This window comes from Acanthochromis polyacanthus, chromosome 16 (genome assembly GCF_021347895.1).
Source record: "Acanthochromis polyacanthus isolate Apoly-LR-REF ecotype Palm Island chromosome 16, KAUST_Apoly_ChrSc, whole genome shotgun sequence".
Taxonomy (NCBI): domain Eukaryota; kingdom Metazoa; phylum Chordata; class Actinopteri; family Pomacentridae; genus Acanthochromis; species Acanthochromis polyacanthus.
Window position 1 is genome coordinate 15,089,466 of NC_067128.1, and position 27,307 is coordinate 15,116,772.

The 27,307-nt window shown below is 40.9% G+C and overlaps 1 protein-coding gene across 2 annotated transcripts in view; it reads right to left on the reverse strand.

The window, feature by feature from the left end:
- Nucleotides 1–27,307, reverse strand: part of LOC110951618 (serine/threonine-protein kinase D3) — a 58,404-nt gene that overhangs the window by 4,499 nt on the left and 26,598 nt on the right. Inside the window, exons 3-17 of one of the 2 annotated variants that reach the window (XM_022194786.2) lie at nucleotides 26,179–26,317; nucleotides 23,676–23,807; nucleotides 18,000–18,157; nucleotides 15,376–15,565; nucleotides 13,753–13,830; nucleotides 12,606–12,789; nucleotides 11,246–11,369; nucleotides 10,800–10,877; nucleotides 7,061–7,337; nucleotides 2,822–2,874; nucleotides 2,606–2,678; nucleotides 2,367–2,473; nucleotides 2,101–2,262; nucleotides 710–808; nucleotides 344–611 (exon numbers count right to left, since the gene is read on the reverse strand). In XM_022194786.2, the coding sequence (XP_022050478.1) occupies nucleotides 344–611; nucleotides 710–808; nucleotides 2,101–2,262; nucleotides 2,367–2,473; nucleotides 2,606–2,678; nucleotides 2,822–2,874; nucleotides 7,061–7,337; nucleotides 10,800–10,877; nucleotides 11,246–11,369; nucleotides 12,606–12,789; nucleotides 13,753–13,830; nucleotides 15,376–15,565; nucleotides 18,000–18,157; nucleotides 23,676–23,807; nucleotides 26,179–26,317 (2,122 nt within the window). Of the gene's footprint in view, nucleotides 1–343; nucleotides 612–709; nucleotides 809–2,100; nucleotides 2,263–2,366; nucleotides 2,474–2,605; nucleotides 2,679–2,821; nucleotides 2,875–7,060; nucleotides 7,338–10,799; nucleotides 10,878–11,245; nucleotides 11,370–12,605; nucleotides 12,790–13,752; nucleotides 13,831–15,375; nucleotides 15,569–17,999; nucleotides 18,158–23,675; nucleotides 23,808–26,178; nucleotides 26,318–27,307 lie in introns of both variants that reach the window. The other variant, XM_022194785.2, reaches the window with a different exon arrangement.

A 27,307-nucleotide genomic window follows, 5' to 3' on the forward strand; every position in this document is an offset into this window, starting at 1 on the left:
TCCTAAAAATATCTAAAGTGATTACATATATATCAGTAAAACTTCTAATATTTTCTTTAACAAAATTCACAAAAAAAAAAATCTACCAAAATCCAGTGAAATTCGCTGGATTTTGTTTGTTTGTTTTTTTTGTGAATGTTCTTAAGAAGCATTTCTTTTCTTCCACCAAAAAATGTTCAAAGATTTCCCCAAAATGTTGAAAATATGGGCATCAGAAGTTTCACAGTGAAAATATTTTTTTCCCCCACATTTTCAAACGTTAAACCGGGTCAATTTTGATCCGTAGGACAACACAAGGTTAAAACAGCATCTCCTTTGATTTGCTCCATCAGCAGCCTCTTACCCTCCTCTGAGATCTCCTTCCAGGGGTTGGGCGGGTACATGAAGGCGGCGTTCTGGATCTGGTCGTTGATGTCCTCGTCCTCGTTGAAGGGAAACGTCCCGCTCAGACTGACGTAGACGATGACGCCCACCGACCACATGTCCAGAGATCGGTTGTAGCCTTTGCTGCGGAGCACTTCGGGCGCCAAGTAGGCCGGAGTACCGACCACCGAGCGACGGAACGACTTCTCCCCGATGATACGAGCGAAGCCGAAGTCACAGAGCTTCACCTGGTTAAAGAGCCGTAAGTTGCAGTAGTGCTGCTGAGTTCTGAAGTCAAATCAAACATTTAAAGTAACAGAAATAAGAAATAATGATTGTTTATAACCTGAGGGAATGGCTCAGCTGAGGCCAGGAGGACGTTCTCAGGCTTCAGGTCACAGTGGACAATGTTCTTGAAGTGAAGATGTCGGAGGGCAACCAGGATCTGTGGACCAAACAGTCCCAAACTGAATATTGAGATCTTGTAAGAACATTAATATGCTGATTGTCTGCTCTCTCGTCCACACAGTCATCAACATAAACCCTTCACATTGAAAGACTGGACAAACTAACTCACCTTTGCTTCCAAAAAACATAAAAAAAACAAGGTGGCTAGAACTCTCCACTAAAATCACTTTCAGAATGCATTTGTGCTGATAAACAGGCCACGCTGTGAAAAAATCCTGCTCAATTTTATCTAGAGAGCCTCACAAATTTTTTTTTCTTTCTTGTAGTACTTTTCCACCTTCCTTGAAAGTTAAGCTTCCAAAGAACTGGACTGATAGCTTCCACACATACCTTTCCAACGCTGGATAAAGAGGGTCTGATTGCGTCTGACCTTCTTGGTAACTTTCCCACAATCACAGTCATTTCAGTCTGTGGGCAGTTTTCTTTTTTCTACCTTTAAAGCAATATTTCTGTGCAACACCATGAAACCCTTCGAGTAGAGATGCATCTTGATCCTGTTTGATTTCTGTTCTTTTTACTCTACCTTCAACTGTGACTATTTGAAACACCTTCTGAAATGGTTGTGCACATTGTATGAACTACATCTATCTGTAGCTCATCACAGCTGACTAAGATACAAAAGATCAAAAATTCTCAATTAAAAAGAAGACGGTGGCTTGTCAGGTTCTTCCTTCAACCAATCCTTGAATAAAAGGCAATGGAACAGGAATCTGAGGAACTAGTGAGACCGCCCTGATTAATCACACCTGCTCAGGCTCTCCAAGAAATCTGAAGGTCTCTGTGGTATCAGGCACCAAAACTATAGATCATTTAGTTTGTTTAACTTAAGAGGTGGCTGCAGATAAGACTTGTTCTAACACATTCAACAGATAATCAGTCAAATGATTAGATAATTGCTACTTATTCAAAAAGGAGTGTCCATCTTCCATGAAGCTCATCAACGTTTTTTTCAAAAAAGTACAAAAACACCTTAAGTGAGCATCAAATCTTTTTCTTGAATTTTGCCGTTGTCTGTCAACGATGGCTACCAGAAGCCAAATTCAATCATAATGATTCCACAGCAAGAATGTTTCTGATATACCCAAGTCCTTGACCTTTGCAGTAGTTATAAGATAAACAACATTACTTGTTTCAGCTGTAAATGCCCAAAGTGTTTTGGTGGTGAACAGAGCAGTTGACCAACGAACCAAAACATTGGTCGCAATGTCAAACTCATGACGCTGCTACCATTTATCGCTCTTGTGGAACATGTTGCTGGCCGTCACTGACCTGTGTAACCAGGAACTTGGTGAGGCGTTCAGGTAGTCGACTCTTCTCGCTGGATAAAATCATCTCCAGCATGTCTCCGTGAAGTTTCTCCATGATGACGAACACCTGCTCGGGCGTCTCGAACATGCACTCCAGGTTAACGATCCCCGGGTGGTGGAGGTTCTGTTTGAAACCAGACAAGAACACTGACAACTGGACTCTGGAAAATGAAGTGCGTATAAATGAGGTTTCATTACATCTCACTGAGTAACACTTATGTCTCGTACCTGGAGAATGGCCACCTCGTTCCTCAGCTGGCTCTCCTGCTTAGTAGGAAACCTCATTTTGTCGATGATTTTGATTGCAACATCTCTGCCAGACTTTCTGTGTTTGCCTACAGAACATGATAGGACTTTGATTCATTTTCAGCTGTTAACTGATTTTATTATTTTTTTATCCATCTATAATTCAGTTTAAAGTGGAACTGAATGTTTTTTGGGGGGGTTGTGTTTACAAAATGTCTCACCTCCGTAGACGATCCCAAACTGTCCTGAGCCGAGAACCTCGTCAGCAAAGATCTGATACACTGAACTGATATCCTGAACAAAACAGATCAGAGTAACATTTACTGCTGTTTTTAGCATTATTTTCAAAATGTAGCATGTTTTATACGAGGGTTTGGCTTACTATATGACATATTTATCAGAACGTCAATGAAAAGTTATCAGATGTAATCACTTACCACGTTTTCTTGAATCTGGGAGTTGGACACCGATATGCTGATAGAAAGCTCCTCTGAGGACACACAGAAGCAAACATCAATGTACAAGCCACAGATCTTGTAACCACACGTGTAAACTTACAGCAGAGACGTGTGAAGTTTTATTGTGATAACCTTCAAATCATTAAAATCTCATTTCCTACGTTTCCGTGTTTGTTGAAGACAGAGGTGACGGGAGATTTCCAGCTGAGATCAAACCAACGGATTTGTTTGTTCAACACATGATGAAAGAGCTCTGAGGGTGTTTCCAGCTGGGACGAACATTTCTGAATCATTTTCCACATTTCACCTGAATTAAACTCCCCATCTCCTGCCTCCCTTCCTCTGTGTTTAGCATTGCAGTCTGTGAGGACATGCTGGTAATTCAGCCTGACACTGAAAAGCTGAGGGGACGTTCTGCAGTGACCAAACTGATGAGCTGATATTGATTTCAGATTGCAGCCTGGGATTTGATTGGGTCACCCCTCTGCGATCAATACCTGTAGTCTGATGTAAGTAGGCAGCCCGTTGACATTTAGGTCACCATTCAGAGAGTTTATGTAAGTTTACTGACAAAAATGTAACTGTGGGAAATCAAAACGCAGATGAAATGCATGACTAATGTAGTGGTAATTCTTAGATGGAGAAAACTTGTATTATTTCATATACAGGGGCAGCTATTTTCTATGTTCTGTATTCATTGTGGACATGTCCAGAGTGACCCCTGCTTTCGCCCTAAGTCAGCTGGTCAGGCTCCAGCCCTCGCGACCCTAATGAGGATTAAGCAGTGTACAGATAATGGATGGATGTATTCATTCATAAGTGAAGTATTTCACTTCAATTAAACCAACATTTTTATATAGAATTATAATATAACTTTACAGGAACAGACTGACATCAGCATTGTGTCAAAGGTGGCAGTTATTAGCGTTAGCTTAGCATAAAGACCTAGCCCGGCTCCACTAACATCCACCTAGCAGCACCTCTGATGGTACATGTCAACAGGAGCACTTTTGGGTGTGGGGGACTGTGTTGCTTCTCAGCATTGGACGCAACAACGAAAACATACCCCCTCCTATAACTGCGCAAACATCGGCTGCACCTGATTGGATGCTTTACTCATGGACTGTCTACTGTCTGAGATCAAACCAGCCCAACATGTCGGCTTTCTGGTTAAACAAATTATGTTTCTGATAACATTTAAAGTAATAAACAAGCCTTGCATATGCATTTTATATCAACAAAGTTTTTTTTTAAAGATTTTTCTAAAGTTTTCAGTGCAGTAAGTTGCACTGGATGCCCATGATTTGCATTAAGCAGCCCAGACCTTGACCAGAATGCATTGTACAGCTGCTTACATGGACAATAGAAGGAAAGTGTGGAAACGATGGCTCCTGCAGACACAAGAAGCTCAGGATAAGTTTTTGTTTAATTCATGCATAAGCACAAATATAAAGACAACAGCTGTGGTTGCCGTAGTGTCATTGTTCAGCATGAAACAGATGGAGATTATTATTTAATAGCAATAAGCTGAGCTTTGTAAAACTATTGTGTTATTGCACTACTTCAGGATTACACCACATGTTTAGCTATAATGATTAAATATTGAACAGCTGCACAGAGGTTAAATCGTTCAAATTTACACATTTAAGGCACGCTGGATGTGAGTGTTTGTGTCTGCTCGTCTCTGGTAGATCACTGTGAATGTATTGATCCTAATGTATGTTCAATACAGCTTCAGTGCATTTAAAACTGTAGTTTCCTCTTTGGGGTGGCTTGGATTTACTCATGTTATGTATTATCACGGTTGGTCTGTCGGTCAATGAGATGATTAAATAAAGCCCTGTTACATCACCAGTACATTACCTTATTGATGTGTGTTCACTGTAAAACAAAACATCCATTTTTGGAAGGAAACCGAAGATTAATTACTGAAGAGGTGGCAAATGCAGTCGACTGCAGCTTCTAAAATGCAATCGTTTCATAACAATGACCGTTTTTAATAACAGTTAGTGGTATTTTTTAATGTGTTTAGTGCTGGAGGTCTCATTCTGGGATGAAACTTAAAACTCTTATTTTCAGACAAAGACACTTTAACCTGAGAGGAATCAGAGCGAGAGGAAGCGGAAAATCCTCTGAAATCTCTTCAATCATGTTAAAATGTCAGCGGACGGAGTGGGTGTGCGTTGTGTAACAGTAGACAACTGAGACAATATTTAGAGGCTGTTCACAGGAAAACAAACAAAACCTCATATGCATAAAAACATAAACACATATCAGAATCTAATCTGATTTCAGAAATGACTAAAGCTGAGTCCAAAGGTCAAAACATGCATTGAAACTGAGATGTATGTTTAATTCTGTATAAAACGCAGAGGATAGGCAGATGTTTTTAATCACTGAAAACATCTGCCTTTTGTTTCATATAAGATATTAGTAAAGACAGAAATACATAGTGCATAAATATAAATCCTTTAGTGCACCCGCTCCTCAGAAAACCATCACTACGTTTGACAAAATTCTTCCACAAGCAGCTAGTGTCAAACTTCTGAGGAAAAAGCCGTTTCAGACTAGCCTAGCCACGCTATACCCATGTTTCTGACGGCACAAGGGTCTAGGGAAGCTCGACAGGGAGGGAGGTGGGCTAAAAGGTTGTCTATCAAATCCCTCTGCAGCAATTGGGTAGGTATACAACCAATCAACGCAACGAATAGGCTGACGTAGTTCCGAGAGCACCGGCGGATTGTGGCTAAGTCCCATTAGCTTCCCAACCAGCGGAGCCAACTGGTATATTAAGGATTTGCCATATCCCGTTGGCATAAGTCCAAATACGTCTTTCTTCTCACTGAAACACTTAAGTGCCGTCCTTTGTTTATCTTTCAAGTTGAATTTTAGCTTCAAATCTTTAAGGGCTGTGGCCAAAGCCGAGTCGAAAGATAACCGTTTATTGTGCGCCGGTTGTTTCTGTCAGAATCGTCACGCCTCTGTCGTCACTTCGTTACGCCCGCCTTCTGACTCTACACTTCATGGTGATTGGTCCGGCCAGTTTTAGGAGAATCCAGCCTCGAGCCTTATGGAGGGTAACTAGACCCACCCTGGCAGAGAATTAAATTCGTTGCCGTGGGTTGTCTAGCGCGGCTAGGCTAGTTTCAGACCTGACTGGTAGAAAACATTAGCAATAACAGCTGAATTTCACACTGAGCTAATGAAATTCGGGAGAAGAAAAGTAGATCTTTAGACCAAATAAACTCAGAAATACGCTACAAAATAGGGATACTAATAGGTAACCACCAATCGACTGCAGTTACAAATATATTAACCAATAAGACATAAGACAATGGACATAAATGTATGAAAGTGCACTGTGCATTAGCTGTAGTATCTGGTCATTCCACCAGGTGGCACCTCTTACTATTTATATGTATATAGAGACGGTGGTCCTTTGGACTATGAGCAGTGCCATGTTGGCAAGCAGCGAACATTTTTGTGGTTTTGGAAGTAAATGGGGCACCATGATAGAGCCTTCTGTGGCGGTTAATGGCTTCTGACTGACCTCATATAATGAAGAGGAGCCGCAGTTTACTGGGACTATATTACTATAATGGAGTGGCTAATGTAACAACACCACTTCTTTGGCAAATGTCTCGTGTCTGTGTTTATAAATTGATTTAACCCCTTGACGCCTATCTTCGCATATTCACAACATACCACTTTCATTCAGAATGCAGCCGAGATAGCACATTTGTTCCCCCAATGTCGGTTTGTGCATATTCAATACGTACCTCAGAACCTTTTGCAAGCACTGGTTTCTCGTAGGATCAGTCAGAGTGGGACCAAATTATTATATATCTGTTATTATTATATATCTATTCTATGTGAAATAGACAAGTTAACAATCTCCACTTATTTTAGCATCAGCTAGAAAGCCAAAACACACAAAAAATATTTTTTATTTAACTGTAAATAAATTTAGGTGTCAAGAGGTTAACAGCATATGTATTATTGTACTTATCTTAAGAATCGATAATAGATTTGGTAAACAGAACTGTTTTAAATTTGCATTCCAACTTAAATATGAAAACATGCGGCTCGGGATGGAAAAACTAGAAGAATAATATCATCTAATTTGGGCTTTAGCTGCGTTTTACATATTTTCTTTGATATATTTTTAGAGCAAAGGGGACGTTGAGTTGGAATGATGCGTTTCTGGTCGTTACTTACTGTGGTCCTTCCCTTGGCCTGGCCCTGCGCCCACGCTGGCTTTGGGTGTAACGGGCATCATCGCCTGTCGGATGGCCTTCTCCCAACTGTGGCCCACGTCTCGCCCCACACCGGATGCCGCCAAGACAGGGTTGTGGTAGAGCCCGCCATTGTCCTCACCAACGTAGTACACCATGCTGGCTGTGATGACCTCGAAGCAGTGCGGGTTGCTGCCCTGAGGCAGGCTGCTGAAGTCCTGTGCCGGTTCCACCTGCAGGATCTCGGAAAGGGGGATCTCCTACGATAAAGTCGAAAAGGAAATTCAGAATCCTGTCCATGTGGCTGAAATAGTTTGTTTTGCGTTGTACCTCCACTTTCAGCTCAGAAACCCAAATCTCTGCACTTGTAAAACATCTCTTATCTCCAACACTTCACTCTCCATAACCATCTTAAGTCTTGTCCACCTATGACAAGCTTCCAAAATGTCTTGAAATCAGCCCTCCATCCTCTCATCTCTCTTCCATTTGCTACAGTGAGCAGCTCTTTGAATTTCAGTGTTTAAAACTTCTCTTCCTTCCCTTTCTGGCAGACCCCCTTCCAAAGCAAGCCTGCGCCCCTCCACAAACCCTTACCCCTGCCAGATCAAACACATAATGAAGAACGATCGGCTCAGTGGTGTCTTCGCGCCCCTCAGAGTCAACCAAACGTTTCGTGTCGTGCCAAGTTCACCCCACCGCCACCCCCTCCTCACCCCCCGACACGCCCTCCCATCGGCATCTTCTCATCCTCTGATTAAAAGGCAGGACGTGCCTCAGGAGCTCTGGGCACTTGGCAGCGTGGCGACGAGCCAAAGAGACGGCAGGGAAGCAACCCAACGTCCCAAAAACCACCGCAAATCTCCCGCTCTGCCTCACCCCCTCCCTCGTCTCGACTCTCGCTTCCTCTTCAAAGGAAGGTTTCTGCGGTGCTTTGTGCTAAAGGTCAAAGGCCGCCAGCAGACACGAGATGAAAGGAGGAGGAGAATGAGGAGGGAAACGCTGGAGCGGCAGCAGCGCTGACCTGAATTCACTGATCAGATATCAGTGAGGGAAACAGTTGCTCGTGGCTGGAAATTCAAAACTGGATTTAAAAACAGTTGGAAAGTCTTGTAAAGTTAAAAAAAAAACTAAATCACCACTCAAAGTATCATACTGATGAGTGTGAAAGCCTGATATAGATCATTTCTTTGTGCCCCAGAGCTGTCCAAAGAGGAATTTTTGGTGCCTCTCAGAGGAAAATTAACAGCACCGAACTCATAAGAATTTGGAATATAAGGACAATGCTTTGTTAAATCGTTTTGTTAATTGACCCGTCGCCTTTATTGCACATGCTTCCTGATGTGCATCGTCAATCTTCAAAGCCTAATGCGAGTCAGGAAAAACCCGGTATTGTCATCAAAAAGCTATTAAAACCATATCAGTGAGTCACGCTGCTGCACTGGGTGATGTGGAACTTCATTCCCATGAATACACGCTGTAATTTATTTAACTCAATCCAATACACTCCATCCTGCAGCATCAAAAACTTACTAAAGCGCCAAATATGGATTACAATTTTGAACACTAAGTACTCTCTATGTTTATTTGCTCCTGTCACATTTTAACACACTCTGGGCTCATTTTTCACTACAATATCCTACCAAGTCTTATTCAAAGCCCTGCATGTCTGTGAAAACAGCAGGACCCTGACTAGAACATGTACAACATTTTTCCAAATGTCCAAAGGTGTTGCCATTACTGGAAACAAATAGTGGCTCTGCAGTTTTTGTCAAATGACTGTTTGGTCACTAACAGTTTCACTGTTGTGCTGAGGACCACAGAAGTTTACTGTTTGTTTGTTAATAATAAAATCCGGTTGTAGGAAATGGTTAATTTTTTGTTAATTTTTAAATGGCACGTATACAATAACAACTTATTAAAGATTAGGATTTAAAGCTTAGATTTGGTTTGTTTTCTGTGAGAACACCACGTCACACATGATTATCTCATTGAAAATCCAACATCTTTCTGTTTTCATAGTTTCTGGCTTTGAATTATGGTGAAATTTGTGAGATTTTTAAAAAAATAACACACCTTTCAGAGGGTTCAGAGGGTTAATCCATCACTGAAAATACACCCCTACATGTGAACAGCTTCTTCCTGTTTGAGTGGCATTTGATTAAAAAGAACAGCATCGAGAGTATTGTTTCAGGAAGATACTGAGCATTTAAAAAAATATTGAGCAATAGAATTTGAAAGCATTTTAAAATATTTACTCTTTTAGTAGAAACCAATGAGCCTGGAGCTGAGAGCCATGTACAGATGAAGGCTGAAGAAATACTGACAGGGAGACTCACATAACACAAGAACAACATTTAAATAACTCTTTTTAAAACAGTGAAACTCCTCATATTCTATACCATCAACAACACGTTGGGAAACTATTTCATATGTCACAAGAAAAGCACTCAGAGCACAGTACTCCACCAAAGTTGCTCAGTTGTAGTATGATTTCCAGCGGATAAGTCCTGATAAGTCCGCAGTGTCAATTTGTAGTAGGATCGCAATCGTGATCATCAGCAGTCAGCTGACATAGTGTTCATTTGTTGTCATGGTTATAGTGACGCAGTGCCGCTATCTCACAATGATACAGAAATCTTTAACAAATCCGTGGATCCAGACTATAAGCTGCATCACCGCCAAAATCTAATCAGCTGATCCTTGTTATTTCTGACCTTCCCTGAAAATTCCATCCAAATCCGTTTCGAGTCTTTTTGCTAACAGACAAACAGACGGACAAACATACGCCAATTGTCACGTAACTCTGGTGTTCCTTGGCGCAATAAAAAAGTACAGGTTTTACAGTGAACTAAAAAAAAATCCAAAGTATATAAACTTATAAATAATCAAAATGTATCATTACATTACCTTGTAAGGATGAATTTTTTGAAATGTTTGAAACTGATTTGTCCGTTTTGGAGGAATGTTGCTAACAGACAGACAGATGGACAGACAGACAACCATACGCCGATCATCAATTAACTCCACTGAGTCACCACCTCTCTGGCAGAGAAATAACTATCAGTAAATATAAATTTTGCATCACTGTCAGTTTAACTAAAATCAGACCTTTTTTTCTTTTTCGTTGGCGTCTATGTGCCACACTGGTCCTTTAAAAACGAAGACGTGTTTGTGATACTTAATGTAAGTGCTTTGTGACAGCTGGAGAGGACAGAATAGCGGAAATATTTATCAGTTAAGCATAACCGATTATATAATTAAATACAGTGAGCCCTGTCTGTGACAAAAACTAAACATTACAGCTCTTCTTGAAGCAAGATTTATTGCAGGACTATAAGAGTTTTAGTTATGTGTGAGTAATAAAATGGCAGCTTTTGTTGAGTGTTTGTTGGAAATGCAGAAACGTGTGTCTGGTTTGTTACTGTCATTGTTGTAAAAGGACTTAAACTAATATATGAGAAATTTCTGTCACATTTGTGGTTCTGTTAAATTTCCCTTTGATTACACTGAGCTGAACATTTTCAGCTGCCTGGTAACACTTTGTTCTTGTAATAATTACAGAGAATAATCTGATTCTGAGTGCACGGCGATGTGTGTTAATGCCTCGTGAGCTCCACGCTTCGTTTCTGTATGAGCCCGACTCCCTTCCACACTTCTCTTCACGTCGCTGCTTTGTTTGGCCGAGCAGCTGAAACCAGATCCGGCCTGACTGGGTCTCCTACCTTGTAATACTTGGCTCCACTTTCATTCTGAAACAGAGTCAGACTCTTGCTGTCCAGCCTCCAGTAATGCCTCTTCCTCTGCAAAGATAAAACGGGTCATCAGGCCACAATGCTTGACCGAGTCAGAGGCATCCTTAAACCTGGTCAGAGACAAATTTAAAGCTGCACGTTTTTACAAACTGTGTGGTGTGACGTAAAATGTGTTTTATCAGGTGGGTATTGGTGTATTGCTGGATCATTACTGTTTAAACTTCTGTTAGTTTGAATGATTTGTCTGAGTACTTATGTCAGGGTGCTGATTTAAGTTTCCTAAATGCACAAGTATACAGCACAAGTACTGCGCACTGAAAGTAGAGCGAGGAAACAGGAAATAAACCTTAATCAGGTCTATATTTGGTGTGAGCATTACAACAGTAAGCATTGCAAGGTTTAGCGTCTCGTCTCACCAGGTTGTCTCGGCTGGTGTAGTGCACCATCCAGCCTTCTTTAACCACCGTGGAGCTTTTCCTCTTGGTGTGTTTGATCGACTGAACCACGCGCATCAGAGGGATGTTACTGCTGGTTGACGGGCTGCATAAAAAACAGATAAAAACAACACAAAGAGGCAACTTAGGAAAACCAAATCTCAAGTGACAGAATTCCTGTTTGGGGATTTTCCATTAGGAAGTCGGATAGAGGAAGTGATTAATAAGACAATTAAACTGGCATCTATAAATGATAAATATGGAGTTCTTCAAACGCCCAAAAATAAAAAACAATCTGCTCTGATTTTCGTTCAGTAAAGCTGGCTCAGTGTAGCCTAGCCGCGCTAGACAACCCACAGCAACGAATTTAATTCTCTGCCAGGGTGGGTCTAGTTACCCTCCATAAGGCTCGAGGCTGGATTCTCCTAAAACTGGCCGGACCAATCACCATGAAGTGTAGAGTCAGAAGGCGGGCGTAACGAAGTGACGACAGAGGCGTGACGATTCTGACAGAAACCTTTCGACTCGGCTTTGGCCACAGCCCTTAAAGATTTGAAGCTAAAATTCAACTTGAAAGATAAACAAAGGACGGCACTTAAGTGTTTCAGTGAGAAGAAAGACGTATTTGGACTTATGCCGACGGGATATGGCAAATCCTTAATATACCAGTTAGCTCGGCGGCTCCGCTGGTTGGGAAGCTAATGGGACTTAGCCACAATCCGCCGGTGCTCTCGGAACTACGTCAGCCTATTCGTTGCGTTGATTGGTTGTATACCTACCCAATTGCTGCAGAGGGATTTGATAGACAACCTTTTAGCCCCCCTCCCTCCCTGTCGAGCTTCCCTAGACCCTTGTGCCGTCAGAAACATGGGTATAGCATGGCTAGGCTAGGCTCAGTGCTCTCTAGTGTAAAAAAAGTGAGCTTTATAATTTGTGTCAAGTACAGACCCCATAAAGGTGTGTTCATGTTGTGATTAACACTGAATGCCAGTTCAGCAGTTTACACTTAAACAGGGAGGAACTAAAACTGTTCAAATGACTACCATCTATTTCATCATGATAAAAACGTACCAAACTGCACAAAAAAAATCCACAACAAGCTTCCCCATGGAGTTAAACATAAAGCATAACTTGGTTCATACCTGGTCTATTTTATTTGATTGTTTTTGAGTATATAGATAAAATATATTAATATATTCTCCTTCTTCATATTGTTGATCAAGACTGATTAAAGGCTTAGGAACAGATTCTTGCTTCTAATAATTTTGATACATTTAGGTAAGAAAATCATCTCCTTTCAGCCGTTTGTAATTCTTGTGAAACAAAAAGTTGCTTGCTTCACCTGATCGCTCTGGCTGTCTCGTCATCTTTGTCGCCGTCTGTGCAGGAACCCTCGATGAAGAACATCTTCTCTTCGGGGGTGGACGACCCGTCCTGCTCGTCCATGCTGTGACCTCCATCGCTGTTGACGTCACAGTTGTCCACCTCCATCGTCGCCTCCGAGTCCAGACTGGGACTGGCCGGCTCTGCAGAAACAAAAAAATGTGACACTCTTGGCGTACAAACCTCTACAAAGACGTCATAAAGCTTCAGGTTTTCATTGAGCTGCAGTTCCTTTAATAGTCAGTAGGTGCTAAATTCAAAAACTGAATTGAAATGATTGGGAAAACACTCATCATCTCTCCTGAAATAATAGACATGAATGAAGTGTTTGACAACAAAATACATGATGAGCATTATTTTCTGATAACATGGATACAAAAACATAAAAGAATAAAGGTACTGTGGGAGGCCAGGGACCATCTACTTTTATCTTACAGGGAACTTTCAGTTAAAGGCAAATCGTCATCCAAAAGGTCGTGAAGTGAGTGTGAAGTTGTAGCTCTGCAACAAAACAGCTCTGATCCAAAACTCCATTCTTCGTTGAGCCAATCAATTTATTGACAATTTTCTCGCTTTTGCTTTATTACAGACTTGACACCTGTCATACGGAGCTGCAACCATTAGTTGATTAATGGATTAGTTGATGGACAGAAACATAATCTGCAACAACTTTGGTAATCATTTAATGCTTCAAGTAATTTTTTAACCAGAAATGGAAAAATATAATAGGATTCCAGATTCATGTCATGGAATATTTTCTGGCTTTCTTCATTATCTATCATCATAAACTGAACATTGTTGAGTCTCTGACCATGTATCCAACAAAACAACATTTCTACAGGCATCACTTTAAAGCATTTTTAAATATTTAGGGACATTTAATGACCATAAGTTGCGGCCTTTCTGTCTTCTGTGCTGCAATTAGATACTGAGTGTTACGGTAACGCAGAAAAGGAGTCTAGCTGGTGTTTCCAAGTAATGGGTGAAGTTAGTATCGGCTGGGCTCAAGGTGGGTGGGAACTTTCCCTCCTACATGTAGTGGTGGTTAAGTGGCAGCTTTTTGGGGGTTTTGGACGACAATAGCAGTAAAAATGAAACCAACTCACCTCCATTAAAGTCGACCTCTCCGAGGCAGTCTCGAGGTACTTTGGCTGCACATCTCTTATGGCAGTTGAATTTACAATCTAAAGGAAGAAAAATCAATTTGAAACATTTCAAAAATTCATCCTCACAAGGAAGTGTAATGAGAAACTTTGATTATTTCATGAGTTTATTTAATTACATTTTTTATTTTATTTAATTTGGATCTTTCTTAGTGCACTGTAAAGCCTGCACTGTACAGCCATGGCCATAAGTTCGGACACAAGTACCATGACGCTTGTGAATCTTAGAAAATATCACAAAATTGTCACTTACAATACAGTACACAACTCCTGAGAACTATATTAAGTTTCATATTTTAAAAAAACATCAAAAGAGTTTGGTGTCATTTTGTTATTCTTACCAAATTCGGTTGTGAAAGTACTGCAATTTTTTTGTTATTTTCTTCTAATATTATGTTTTGGGAACAAAGTTGTTCCAATTGTTGGAATTTATTGATAATATTATATCCCTTGTTGATTTGTTGACTAATTAAACTGGTGCTGTCAAAAAATATTAGTTATGTTCTGTCATAGACATCAAAACAGACATAGTAAGTCATGCTGTGTCCAAACTTATGGCCATGGCTGTATGACTCCGCCACGGAACGGCGGAGTTATGTGACGATTGGTGTTCGTTTGAGCATCTGTTTGTCTGTCTGTCTGTTCGCAACATTACTCAAAAACAGTCAAATGAATTTGGATGAAATTTTCAGGGAAAGTCATAAATGACACAAGGACCAAGAGATTAGATTTTGGCAGTGATGCGGCTTATAGTCTGGATCCATGGATTTATTAAAAATGTAGGTATCACTGCGAGATAGTGGCACTATAACTATGACAACAAGTGAACACTACCTCAGTTGCCTGCTCACATGATCGCTATCCTACTAAAAATGGACCGTTGCAGACTCATCAGGGCTATGAAATCATACAAGGAACAACTGATTAAATTGTGAGGGTGTGTCCAAGTCCCATCAATTCCTGCCGCCTTTTTCATATTTAGGTCACCCGATTCGGTATCTGTACATAACGTACACACGCCTGTGCTCAGCCTAAGGTCATTTTGTTTGTGCATGCATCTACATTAAATAGCCACATTCTATAGTGTTGTGATTTCTGCCACAATTTTTGTCAAGATCTCGGCCATCGGAAATGATACGACTCAACAGTCTTGGCAGAGTACTGCGCATGGTTTAAAGTTGATGATGACAATTAATTGAGCTTTTTTTTCCACCGATATTACATTTAAACTTTCCTGATTTTTATCAATAAAGTTTAGATTATTTTATTTTTACACAAAAATTTCAAATACAGCAGAAACACTTGGAGAAATGATTCCTTAGTCACTGTGGACCAATCATTTTTGTCAGTTTCCAGGTAAAACATTCTCTGGTAACTGCTTCTTTAAAGTGAGAATTCACTGCTTCTTTTTCTCTCATGTTGCAGCAAAATCAATATGTTTGGAGTCTGGACAAAGTGATTGTATAAAATTTAAAGACGTCATCTTGGTTTCTGGGAAACTGTGACGAGCAGCTTCCTCTCTTCTCTGCAATGTTTCTGACATAGTTTGCATGCGTGTGTCGTCACCTTTGCACTGCAGCCCCTGGCGGAAGAGGCCCTTCAGCAGGCGTTTGCAGAACTGGCAGATGGTGGGACGAGTGTAGGTGTGGACGGAGAAGGTGTGAGGAACTTTGACCCGACCCAGAACCATCTTCTCCATCCAGATGGGACGACCGCTCAGCAGAGAGTTACGCTTCGCAGCACCCAGGAGGGGACGCTGCTGAGGAGAAATGAAATACATTTATTTTTCCCATTTAAATTGACAAAAAGCAAACTTTTAAGATTTACACAAGTGATTACAATTATAATGACACATATTCTGTGTTTTAAAGTTGTCATAGAAACTAATATTGGATTTCTGAACCTCATAACATAAATATATTATATGATGAATATATACAAACCAAGATACTGATTGAAGCATTCTGAAGCAGAAAAAATAAGCTTTTCTATGCTCTCTGGTGGACAAATATGTGATGAAAACACATTTTCTACTGCATATTTCTCTACTCAGCAGCTAGTTCTTTCAGGAGCATTTTGACAAAATACTATGCTAAATTAATGACAGTACTAATCATATCATTAAAATTAACTGATAAATATCAAACATTCATCCTCAAAAACTCTAATTACAGAGGCCACAGACTGCATATTAAGGATAACCTTTCAAAAGCCACACACCATTTAAATTAATAGTGTTTTCACAGGAAACCAGCAAGATTTTAAAGACTAAAACGATTTAATCAGTGCATGCACGTGCTTGCATTTATGTCATATTTGTGTCTGGGGTTCATTGGTATATACAATAACAATCATAGTTTGCAGTAGTTCTTCAGTTTTCTGGTTGGATCTTTTTAAAATTTCACCAACAAGTGTCAGTTGACCCAATAATTGGACCAAGCTGCTGCCTGTGATCAGAGACATCCTCATTAATGCCTTTCTAACATTAAATCCCATAAATGATTATGTACTGTAACGGTTAAAAGTCCAGACACACCAACTCAGCCAAGTTTTCTTTCAATTTTGTATTTTCTACTCTGTAGAACAAAACCGAAACATATGTTGTTTATTCAGCCGCATTATTAATAACTGCACACAGGTAGATTGTACCGCTGGGCTCATATTTGTCAGCTTGGTCAATAAAATGAAACAGGCAACGTTTATTAATGTGGGTGTAAAAACCCTCTCTGATTGTTGTATTTTTGCACTTCAGTTTCCCCCTTTTTTGTCTTCGGTTGAACCCAACGTTTTGTAGTTCTAGCTGAAAGGAAATGAGGGGAACAATCAGGGTTCAGGAGGTTCAGCCGAGACATCAGATAGAAAGATTTGCTCCCTCATCGTAAAAGTAGAGCACAGATGAAATCTTTTCTATCCACAAGAACAATGAATGTCCTTGTAGAACGTGCAGCTTACAGATCACAGTCCTGGCAGGAGCAGGAAGCATGTGACACAATGGGCCTGAATTAGTACACAATGCTGATAATCCACCTTCTCACATCACCAATTCATCTCATTTGCACAAACCTCTTCACATCTAATCAAAGTCCAAATTATGTTAAATATCAAAGGGGACAATGAAACAACTTTAACCTTAAGAGCTGCTTGCTGAGCATGCCCACGTGCTGAATTCCTGTTCGCTCATTTACTGTTACAGAGTCCAGATCAGATCAAGATCAGTGTGTGTGTGTGTGTGTGTGTGTGTGTGTGTGTGTGTGTGTGTGTGTGTGTGTGTGTGTGTGTGTGTGTGTGTGTGTGGAGGTCTGCATTGCTGCTCTTTCCCACCATGGCTACTTGTTGAATAATTGAATTAACTGATAGTACATCATGCTGCTCAGGTTTGCTTGGATCAATCTGAACGGGTCTATTTGGGTCAGATCTGGCTGTGCTCGGGTCTCTAATTTGAAAAAGCATCAGGTTCAGGGTAGTTGTTCCACTGGATCGACCATTTTAGACCACTGAAGGCTTCTGGTGCACTGGATTCAACTTTATTGTCATTAAACAGAGTATTAAGACAACAAAACGCAGATCTGTGAATCTGTGAACATGCATGTCCGCATTTTCCTGTTGCATTCTTTCCTCTCTATGTTGTGATGATCCAGTGTGTGTGTGTGTGTGTGTGTGTGTGTGTGTGTGTGTGTGTGTGTGTGTGTGTGAAGGTGTGTCTCTGTAACACTGTGATGGAGCTGATAAAAGTGTGCTTGTTCCAGTCAGTGTGAACCTGACAGTGACTCTCCGTGTTTGGATGGGATGGAAAATCAAGTGGTTTGCCTCAAGCCATTGCAGAGAAAGTGTGCGAGTTTTTGTGTGTGTGTGTGTGTGTGTGCTTGTGTGTGTCACTGCTGGCATTGGCTCATTGGTGGCACAATGTACTGTAGATCTGCTGGAACGGAAAGTGTGTGTGGGTTTACATTCAGGTCATTCATTCTGCATCACAGACAAACCAAACCAACCTCGACCGTTATTTCCTTTTACAAACATCCCATTGAAATGTGACCCATCTGTGTTCCTCTGACGTTCTGAAAGAGGATAATCTTGATGTTGCAATCTGAATGAAAACCAGTGTGTTGTGTTCTTGCTAACAGCTGACACTGAATCCGTATCTGGTCAGACTGACTAATGCGACAGATGTCAGGTGACGGCGGTAAACTCACCTCCTCCTGAGGCATCGGGGTGAACTCCGTGGAAGGTGGACGAGCAACAGACATGATGGAGCCCGGCAGAGAGACGTTGGACAGCCGTCTCTTCTTCACCCCGCTGCAGTTGTTGGGGATCTTGAACGCACACCGTTTGTGGTAGTTGAGTCCACATCCTGAAGAGGAAAAGCTTTGTTAGCTTCTGTTCCCTTCAGTCTGCTATCAGTTTGTGTTGGCATGTCCTGATCTGATTGTTTCAGACAAACTCATGCCAAACATCATGTAAACTTGAAGTCAATGTCGGGACCAGATATCTGAGACAAAAGACCATTTCCAAAGGTTGAGACCCTGAATACAACCATCCCAGTCACTGCTGCACCTTAGCTTGTCAGTTTTGTGTTGTGATTTAGATTAAATAAAGTAGACACAGCGCTGAGATTAACAAAATAAAAAAAGGTGTAGCACACAAATGAGAGATTAAATAACAAAAACCTTCATAGCAAGAAAACGGTCGTGTCTCTAAACTGACAAATGGAAAACCAAATACTTCAAACAATTAGGTGCTGTTCAAACAAACAACTGTAAGCGTCGACATTAAGTCCCTAGAAAAAAAAAGAAAAAAAAAAAATCTGGTTGTTGTCTGAAGCCCTCTCTGTTAGCAAAGCTACATATTTGGACGTTTTCCTCAACAATGATCCCTTGATGCTATAAAGACGGACCTAGATGTAGATCTATGAAGTCCCTGCCTCTCTGTCCACCCAACCATCTGCAGCTCAAGCACTCCAGCTTACCTACAACCCTCCTCTAACACTGTGCTGTATGACACCAAATGCTACACACGTGGACAAAATTGTTGGTACCCCTCAGTTAAAGAAGGAAAAACCCACAATTCTCACTGAAATCACTTGAAACTCACAAAAGTAACAATAAATAAAAATTTATTGAAAATTAAATAATCAAAATCAGCCATCACTTTTGAATTGTTGATTAACATAATTATTTAAAAAAACAAACTAATGAAATAGGGCTGGACAAAAATGATGGTACCCATAACTTAATATTTTGTTGCACAACCTTTTGAGGCAATCACTGCAATTAAATGATTTCTGTATTTGTCAATGAGCGTTCTGCAGCTGTCAACAGGTATTTTGGCCCACTCCTCATGAGCAAACAGCTCCAGTTGTCTCAGGTTTGATGGGTGTCTTCTCCAAATGGCATGTTTCAGCTCCTTCCACATATGTTCAATGGGATTCAGATCTGGGCTCATAGAAGGCCACTTTAGAATAGTCCAACGCTTTTCTCTCAGCCATTCTTGGGTGTTTTTGGCTGTGTGTTTTGGATCGTTGTCCTGTTGGAAGACCCATGACCTGCGACTGAGACCAAGCTTTCTGACACTAGGCAGCACATTTCTCTCCAGAATGCCTTGATAGTCTTCAGATTTCATCGTACCTTGCACACTTTCAAGACACCCTGTGCCAGATGCAGCAAAGCAGCCCCAAAACATTACTGAGCCTCCTCCATGTTTCACCGTAGGGACAGTGTTCTTTTCTTCGTATGCTTGGTTTTTGAGTCTATGAACATAGAGTTGATGTGCCTTACCAAAAAGCTCCAGTTTGGTCTCATCTGTCCAAAGGACATTCTCCCAGAAGCTTTGTGGCTTGTCAACATGCATTTTTGCAAATTCCAGTCTGGCTTTTTTATGAGTTTTTTTCAGCAGTGGTGTCCTCCTTGGTCGTCTCCCATGAAGTCCACTTTGGCTCAAACAACGACGAATGGTGCCATCTGACACTGATGTACCTTGGCCTTGGAGTTCACCTTTAATTTCTTTGGAGGTTGCTCTGGGCTCTTTGGATACAATTCCAACGATCCGTCTCTTCAATTTGTCATCAATTTTCCTCTTGCGGCCACGTCCAGGGAGGTTGGCTACTGTCCCGTGGGTCTTGAACTTCTGAATAATATGAGCCACTGTTGTCACAGGAACTTCAAGCTGTTTAGAGATGGTCTTATAGCCTTTACCTTTAAGATGTTTGTCTATCATTTTTTTTCGGATGTCCTGGGACAATTCTCTCCTTCGCTTTCTGTTGTCCATGTTCAGTGTGGTACACACCTTTTCACCAAACAGCAGGGTGACTACTTGTCTCCCTTTAAATAGGCAGACTGACTGATTATGAGTTTGGAAACACCTGTGATGTCAATTAAATGACACACCTGAGTTAATCATGTCACTCTGGTCAAATAGTTTTCAATCTTTTATAGAGGTACCATCATTTTTGTCCAGGCCTGTTTCATTAGTTTGTTTTTTTAAATAATTATGTTAATCAACAATTCAAAAGTAATGGCTGTTTTTGATTATTTAATTTTCAATAAATTTTTATTTATTGTTACTTTTGTGAGTTTCAAGTGATTTCAGTGAGAATTGTGGGTTTTTCCTTCTTTAACTGAGGGGTACCAACAATTTTGTCCACGTGTGTAAGTTGTAATACTGGAGTAATTCAGTCGTACATAAACTGGAAAACCATTCACAAGAAGAATGATGATACATTGAGTCCTTGTCTGCAGTCAGAAGGATTAGTTCATTAAGTATGTTGTGCATGAAGCCTCAGAATTTGAATGCATATTTTTGTTAATGGTACACCGAAGATTCAAGATGGAAATGTTCGGCTATGGTGAGGACTGCTTATTTCGCTCATGGTATGTCTTTCTGAATATATAAAACACCATATGGACAAATTTCTGTGCCAGCAAAGCAGAACACAAACCTTGCCTTTTTTATTTACTAGGTGTACTTTTAAACTTTAAACAACCAGGTTTGCTGTTTCCCTCCATTTTGATCTTAAACTGAAGCTAGTCAACTCTCAGCTATAGTTCCAAGAAAGTGAATAGGTATATTCCCTCAACTATTACTTCAATGTTCTGTTTCATTAAAGTGTATGAGTAAGGCCATTCAGAGAAAATCAAATGCTTCATACCGGTAGAAGACTCACAATCAAACTATTTGTCTACATGATTGTACACGGTTTTATCCACTTCAGGATGTGGTTACTGAGATTGTTTACCAAATCAGATGCTTTAATCGTTCTAAACTACTACTATCAAGCTTGTTTTTTCTCATCCTTCCCTCCAATTAGAGTGAGTGGGCAGATCCGATTCTTCTGTTTTTTCTCAGGTCTGAAAACTCTGCTTTTCACCTTCCCAACGACTTATATAAGCGGAAGCCGCATTTCTGTGCTGACAGCCGCTCTGCTCCTCAGAACATCAAGCATCTCTTTTCTCTCTGCTTGGCATCACTACAGTTGCAATTCGCTCTGAGGTTTTTGAGCGCCGAGATCAAAACATTAAAGACGAGGCTCTTTGAAAAATAGTTGCAGGAAGTCACCGAGTCAATGAAGACATCCTGCTGTACAGCCACCTTGATTCAGGCCTGAAAACCAGCTTGTGAAACCCCGTGTGTCTGTTGGCCGTGAGCCCGGGCCTCGATTGGAGGTGCTGATTGGGTCAGCGTGGACGTGGCAAAACCAAAGCTGAGGCTGAAACTGGAGAAGCCACCGCACATAACCTCAGTGAAAATAAAACTTTATGAAAGGTGTAAAAGCAAACATGACATCACGCTGGATGAAAGCTTCCATTTATCTGAGGGATTGAACAGTAAAGTTTCATATGCATCAAGATCAATTTTCAGTCATCGATCGCTCGAACAAGCAGCTTCCCATTTCTCTGTTACACTCATTAAAATTTGATTTATTTTACATCACCACAGAGACACTGGCTACAAACAACCGCATGTCATAAAGTGAATTGGCAGGAAGCTTGACTGTATTATTTTTTAGGTCTACATCCATTTCTAAATCAAACCCTTCATGCTCCTTTTTGCAGTTATTACAGAGCTTTAAATGAGCGACATCAGAAGTCTGTTACCTTGGTCAACATGACGGAAAATACCTGACAGTGAAAACTAGACGAAATCAAATTCAAGAGCTATGATGAGATGTATGACCTGTTTCGCTAGTGGGTAAAAACAAAGCAATCAAAGTGGACAGACATTGACTGACATCAACGCTTTAATGCAGGCAAACCTACAGTGAAAGCTCCAGGATAAATGCTGGTGTCATGTTCTCTTCCCTCCATGATGGTGGTGAGCAATATTTTATACTAATCAATGTTTATGTTCTTTCCTCTCAGGTGTACTCCCTCCAAACTGATTCGAGTTCCTGTTTGGTTTCTTTGGTTGTAATGACAGGCCCAGGAGTTTTGGTTTTCAGCTTTTTTAGGTGTAGCTTCCTCTTTGGTTTAGGTTAGACGGAGAGCTGACATCTGAAGGCCCACTGTGTGGTTGGCCTGGTGGCTTCCCTTGTTTTAGTTCTGTTTTCTGGACCCGTGACGTATTTTATTGGTTTTGGAAGTCAAAAGGCAAACAGCACAGATGTCAAGATGCTAACCAGACCAGTAGTAAGAGAAAGTGATATCTGCTGATAAATGGTGTTGCTAACATCACTAAAGCTTTATTTTTCATTCTTGGGTCTTTTTCTTTGTTTACAAATTTTTTTAATCACTTGTGGACAATTAGTCAGTTGATAATACTTCTTTATTTTTAATGTCTACCTCATGAATTGCCACAATATCGCAATGGCGGCGTTTGTTTGTCCCTTAGACAGAGCTGCATTGGCAACTGATAGACCCTGATAGTGTCTCCCAAGGTAAATTGTGAGTCGGGGAACCTTGTCTAGACCAGGGCAGACCAGGGCCCTCTTTTACAGTCAGACCTGGGGGTCCTTGCCCTTGAGCATGTGGTGCTAGAGCCTTTATCAATGGGGGACAGCCTGAAGGAGCTACGTGAACGGCTACCCAGTGGGCGCACCGGTGGCAGACAAAAGAGGGAACCTAGGTGTGCTGACCCTTGGTGCTGCAAAATGACGTGGAACATCACCTCTGTGGTGGGAAAAGAACTGGAGCGGTACTAGCTGGATATAGTTGGGCTCACCTCCACGCATTACAATGGTTCTTGAATCAAACTCCTGTAGAGAGGCTGGAGTCTCCGCTTTTGCAGCGTTGTTTATGTAAGAGGTACCAAGCAGTGTGGGGATACTCATAAATCCCCAGCTGGGCACCGCTCCCCCAAAACTAAGTGTTACTGATGGGAAAGATCTGACTGCTGTCTGTGAGAAAAATGCGATACTGGCATTCTGTATCAAGCATCAGCCCATATCATTCAATCTGTAAACTGTAGCCTCTTCCACAGCTTTGGTTATGGTGACTTATTACTTCACTACTGGAAGAGTCCATGCAATTGTTTTATTTATGTTTTGTGAAATTCTCACTGCAGGCAAGTTATTTATCATTTAGACTGACCTGCCTGACTGATCCTTTATGTTTTCTTCATCCCTGTGGGCGGAAAATAAACCTCCAAGCAACAGAAATCGAGGAGATTTCATCAAGTCATGTCAAACAACCACAACCTAGTTTTTAGCTTGATGAAACTTTAAAACATGTATGTGTGGGTTGCTGAGACACTGCAGTTCCAGTCTGTCAGCCAGATGAAATATCTTCTGCGATGCGTCTAATGAGAGTTTATACTTTGGATTTATGGGCTTCTTACCAACATAAAAAGTCCATTCACCCATATGGATGCAGCTTAAACCACAGCAGCACAATAATGATAGCAAAGGTCCAACCCCAGAAGCTGCACCTCATCCTTACCTTCACATTTGAGGCCCTGTCTGACGAGCCCCCACAGCATCTCCCCACAGTCGTCACAGAAGGCTGGGGCCTTGTATGAGTGGACGTACAGTGTGTGAGGTCGGATTTGAAAGTCCTCCTCTGTGGCGAGAGCTGAAATGCAGAAAATGCATATTAGTCGGATAACAAACAACAATATGGGATGTATTCCATCCTGCAGGCAGTTTGGATGGCAACTGCACTCATCTACATCAATCATGTTCCTCAGCAGGACAATGTGGAGGAACACGACAAAGAGCCCAAGGTCAGATTTAGAATCAGAAATACTTTATTGATCCCCGATGGGAAATTGCTTACATGAAGGAGGGTGTTTTCTTTAATGTCGTGGCTGATTGGTGCATTTATCTTGTTGATGCTTCATTTTGTCTTTTGTCCACTGTGACCCAAAACATATTCAGATGATTTACAACTTTCACAAAACTAAAATGATAGTTATTCGTGCTGCTTCTCTAAAGAAACTGAATTTCAACTCTGGCAAAGCAGACTAAATCAGACTTATGGTGTCGTCACAGACATTTATTTCCGTCTTAGAAATACTTCCAAAGTCAGAAAGTACCTTACTTTCCAGATGTTAAGAAACCCTTTTCATGTATTGTTCACAAGAGCTTTAACAAAAACAAAATGTCTTCAGTTTTACACTCTTTACTTTGACTTCCTGTCTCATAGAATTGATGACAAAATGTCAATACCAGTATGTAAGTTCTGGATGGGTTACCATGTCTGTACTTCGCTGGCTGTGTCTATCTTCCTGTCTGCTGCCTTGAGGGCATCACCTATGCCAACACTTCAGATTCTGAAGTCTGAAAAGGCAGCATTTTCTTAGCTTAATTCTCTTTCTGTCTCCTTTCTTACTATAATGTGGCATGCAAATTTTGTAAACTCTATAAAGGAACATCATCTTTTCGATCTTGCCTAATGCGTAATTGTATTTATATAATTTCACTCTGATTAAATGCATTTCAATTCTGTTTGCCAATGTGCCATTTCTTTTGCATGTGTTTTCTATGTACTGGATATGCAATGATGACAGACATTTTGAGATGAACTGAATGAACTGCACAGTGGCTTGGGGGTTAGCACTTTCGCTTTGCAGCTAAAACATCCCCGGTTCGTGTCCTGGCCTTCCTGGGGTCTTTCTGCATGGAGTTTGCATGTTCTCCCTGTGCATGCGTGGTCTTTCTCTGGGTTCTCCGGCTTCCTCCCACAGTCCAAAAACATGCTGAGGTTAACTGATCATATTAAACTGCTCAAGTGTGATTGTTTGTCTGTATATGCAGCGTCTGTCCCCTGCCTTCACTCAAAGTCAACAGCCTCTAGCATCCCTGCAACCCTAATGAGGATGAAACATTGTATTGATAATGGATGGATGGATGGATGAATAGTGCAATACAAATACAACACACAAAAGCTTGTTTTGTCTGTCTGGCAAGATCCTCAGTAGTGTAAATGCAGATCTATCAACAAGAGCTCAGGCAGGCAGTGTGAACCGTAACAGTAACAGAGAAATAAAGGAGGCTGAGCTCTGCAGCGTTTTGCAGCAGCAGCAGTAAGAGGTGGAGGAGGAGGAAGTGGTCGTGGGTTTGCGCCCGATGTGGTTCGAATGCGTTTTCATCCTCCTGTGAAATTTAAACATGCCGCTGCTGTGCGTCTGGGTGTTCAGCTGTTAAGGTGTCAGTTCTAGCGTTTACAGGCCAACCTGTTGACACGACTCAGGAAATGGCAATCCTATACACAATATTATGGTTAGAGCGAGAGGGGTGACCCGGGGCGACGCCGCAGTGGAGGAAACAAGATCTGGGCCGACCTCACCGCTCTGCCTCAACAGGTGAGATTCACAAGAGGTGAGGAAGCTGAGACAAATGAAATGATAAAAAAGTATATTGACACTTTCAAACCTGCACTGGTAAAGTTCAGATTCACTTATCCATAATAACAGCTGATACTGTAAATGAATAGCGTTCTACTGTAATGATTTTGATACAACAAAACTAAAACTGTGCAATTTTGATGTATTTATTCTTTTTGTTTTTATAGCTGTTGATTGGCAGATGATCAATAGTATTAGCTGCCCAAATACAAAGTACTGGAACATTAATATTTGTTTAGATTATTCTACTTTTTCATACATTAACATCCTCAGGTTTAGTGACCCTGACAGTCATCACACTGTAGTTTAAGTAGACACATACAAACTAAAAGAAGATCTTCACCAGTCTAGTAACACACAGCATTTTGTGAACTTGATGCAACGTGAGAACACACAAAATAAAACACGATGCAAGCAAAGAAAAAGCAAGCAGGTGTTTTTCTAAACACAACTTTGATGAACTCTCAGTGCCACCGTATTAATCTCCTAAACGCACCTGGAACTTTGAAGCTAAACAACTAAAACAACACATTCTGGCAGTCAAAGGCACTAATTTTAAAAAAAATCTACATATTAATGAAAAAGCTAATTTCCTACCAGAGAGCACCACCTCGACCAGGTCGCCCTCGTGGATTTCCTCCGCTGAGGTCAGACGCTGTAGGATGTTGTCTGAGTTCAGGTCGTGACGGAAGAGCAGGATCTTGTCGTACATCCCGAAAAATCCACATTCAGGAAACTGAGCAGGGAAAAGAAGAGGTGTTAGAGTTACAAGTCCATAGCTGAGTTATCACAGGTTTACCTTGAGTGTAAACAGACGTGCAGAGGACAAAGTAATATGGATCAAATCCTCTAACACACTGTATGTAATACTACATAATAATGGTGTTAAGTACAGTGCTGTGGTTTGAGGCACTTCAGACATTTTGATTCTTATCTGGGAGGTATGTGATTATTACAAATTCATTCTGAGGTACAAAAACAAACCCATCCAGCCGGATACATACAGAACTACAGTATCATCCACTAGAAGAACAAAGAGTCCCACTTTAGAATAAATCAAATGTAAAAACAAGCAAAATATGAACATGTGTGTGTTTTAGTTTGATGACAATTGAAAATGTAATATCCTGTGTATAAAAGTGAGCATTTAGCCATGTTAAATCCATAATTTAAATCCAAAAGTTCCATGAAAATTGAAGCTTTATTGAAGGTGATTTTTCTTGTCAGATACCTTCACGTCCTGTGTGTGCAGCTTGCTCTCACAGCAACGAGGGACATTTTTTCATGACATCAGCCTTCATTGTGATCCGGTCAGTTCCTAAAGTTAACGATTACCTAACCTTTCAACATGAGGAACACATGACTGTGAAGAAACTAATTCAGAGAAATACCACACTGGGAAACCACCAGCAGCCAAAACACTGCTGAAATATTTTGACTGTGGCTGCTGAAATCATTTCCACTGCAGGCAACCAGCCTCCATATCTGAACCTCTCTTTGTAAAAATGAAATTTTCTGGTTAAAAACGCAGTGGTGTCTCGGCAGCTACGGCTTCCTCCCTCTCTATGAGGAACCTTAAACATCATGTGGTGTCAGATTCAAGTCTGATATAATGCCTTTTCTCTCTTTCTGTTACAGCTTTCCTCAAACAATTCTATCAAACGTTTCAGTGCATGTCTAGTCTGCTGTGCAGTGAACATAAAGCTTAAAATATAATATGAAGCAC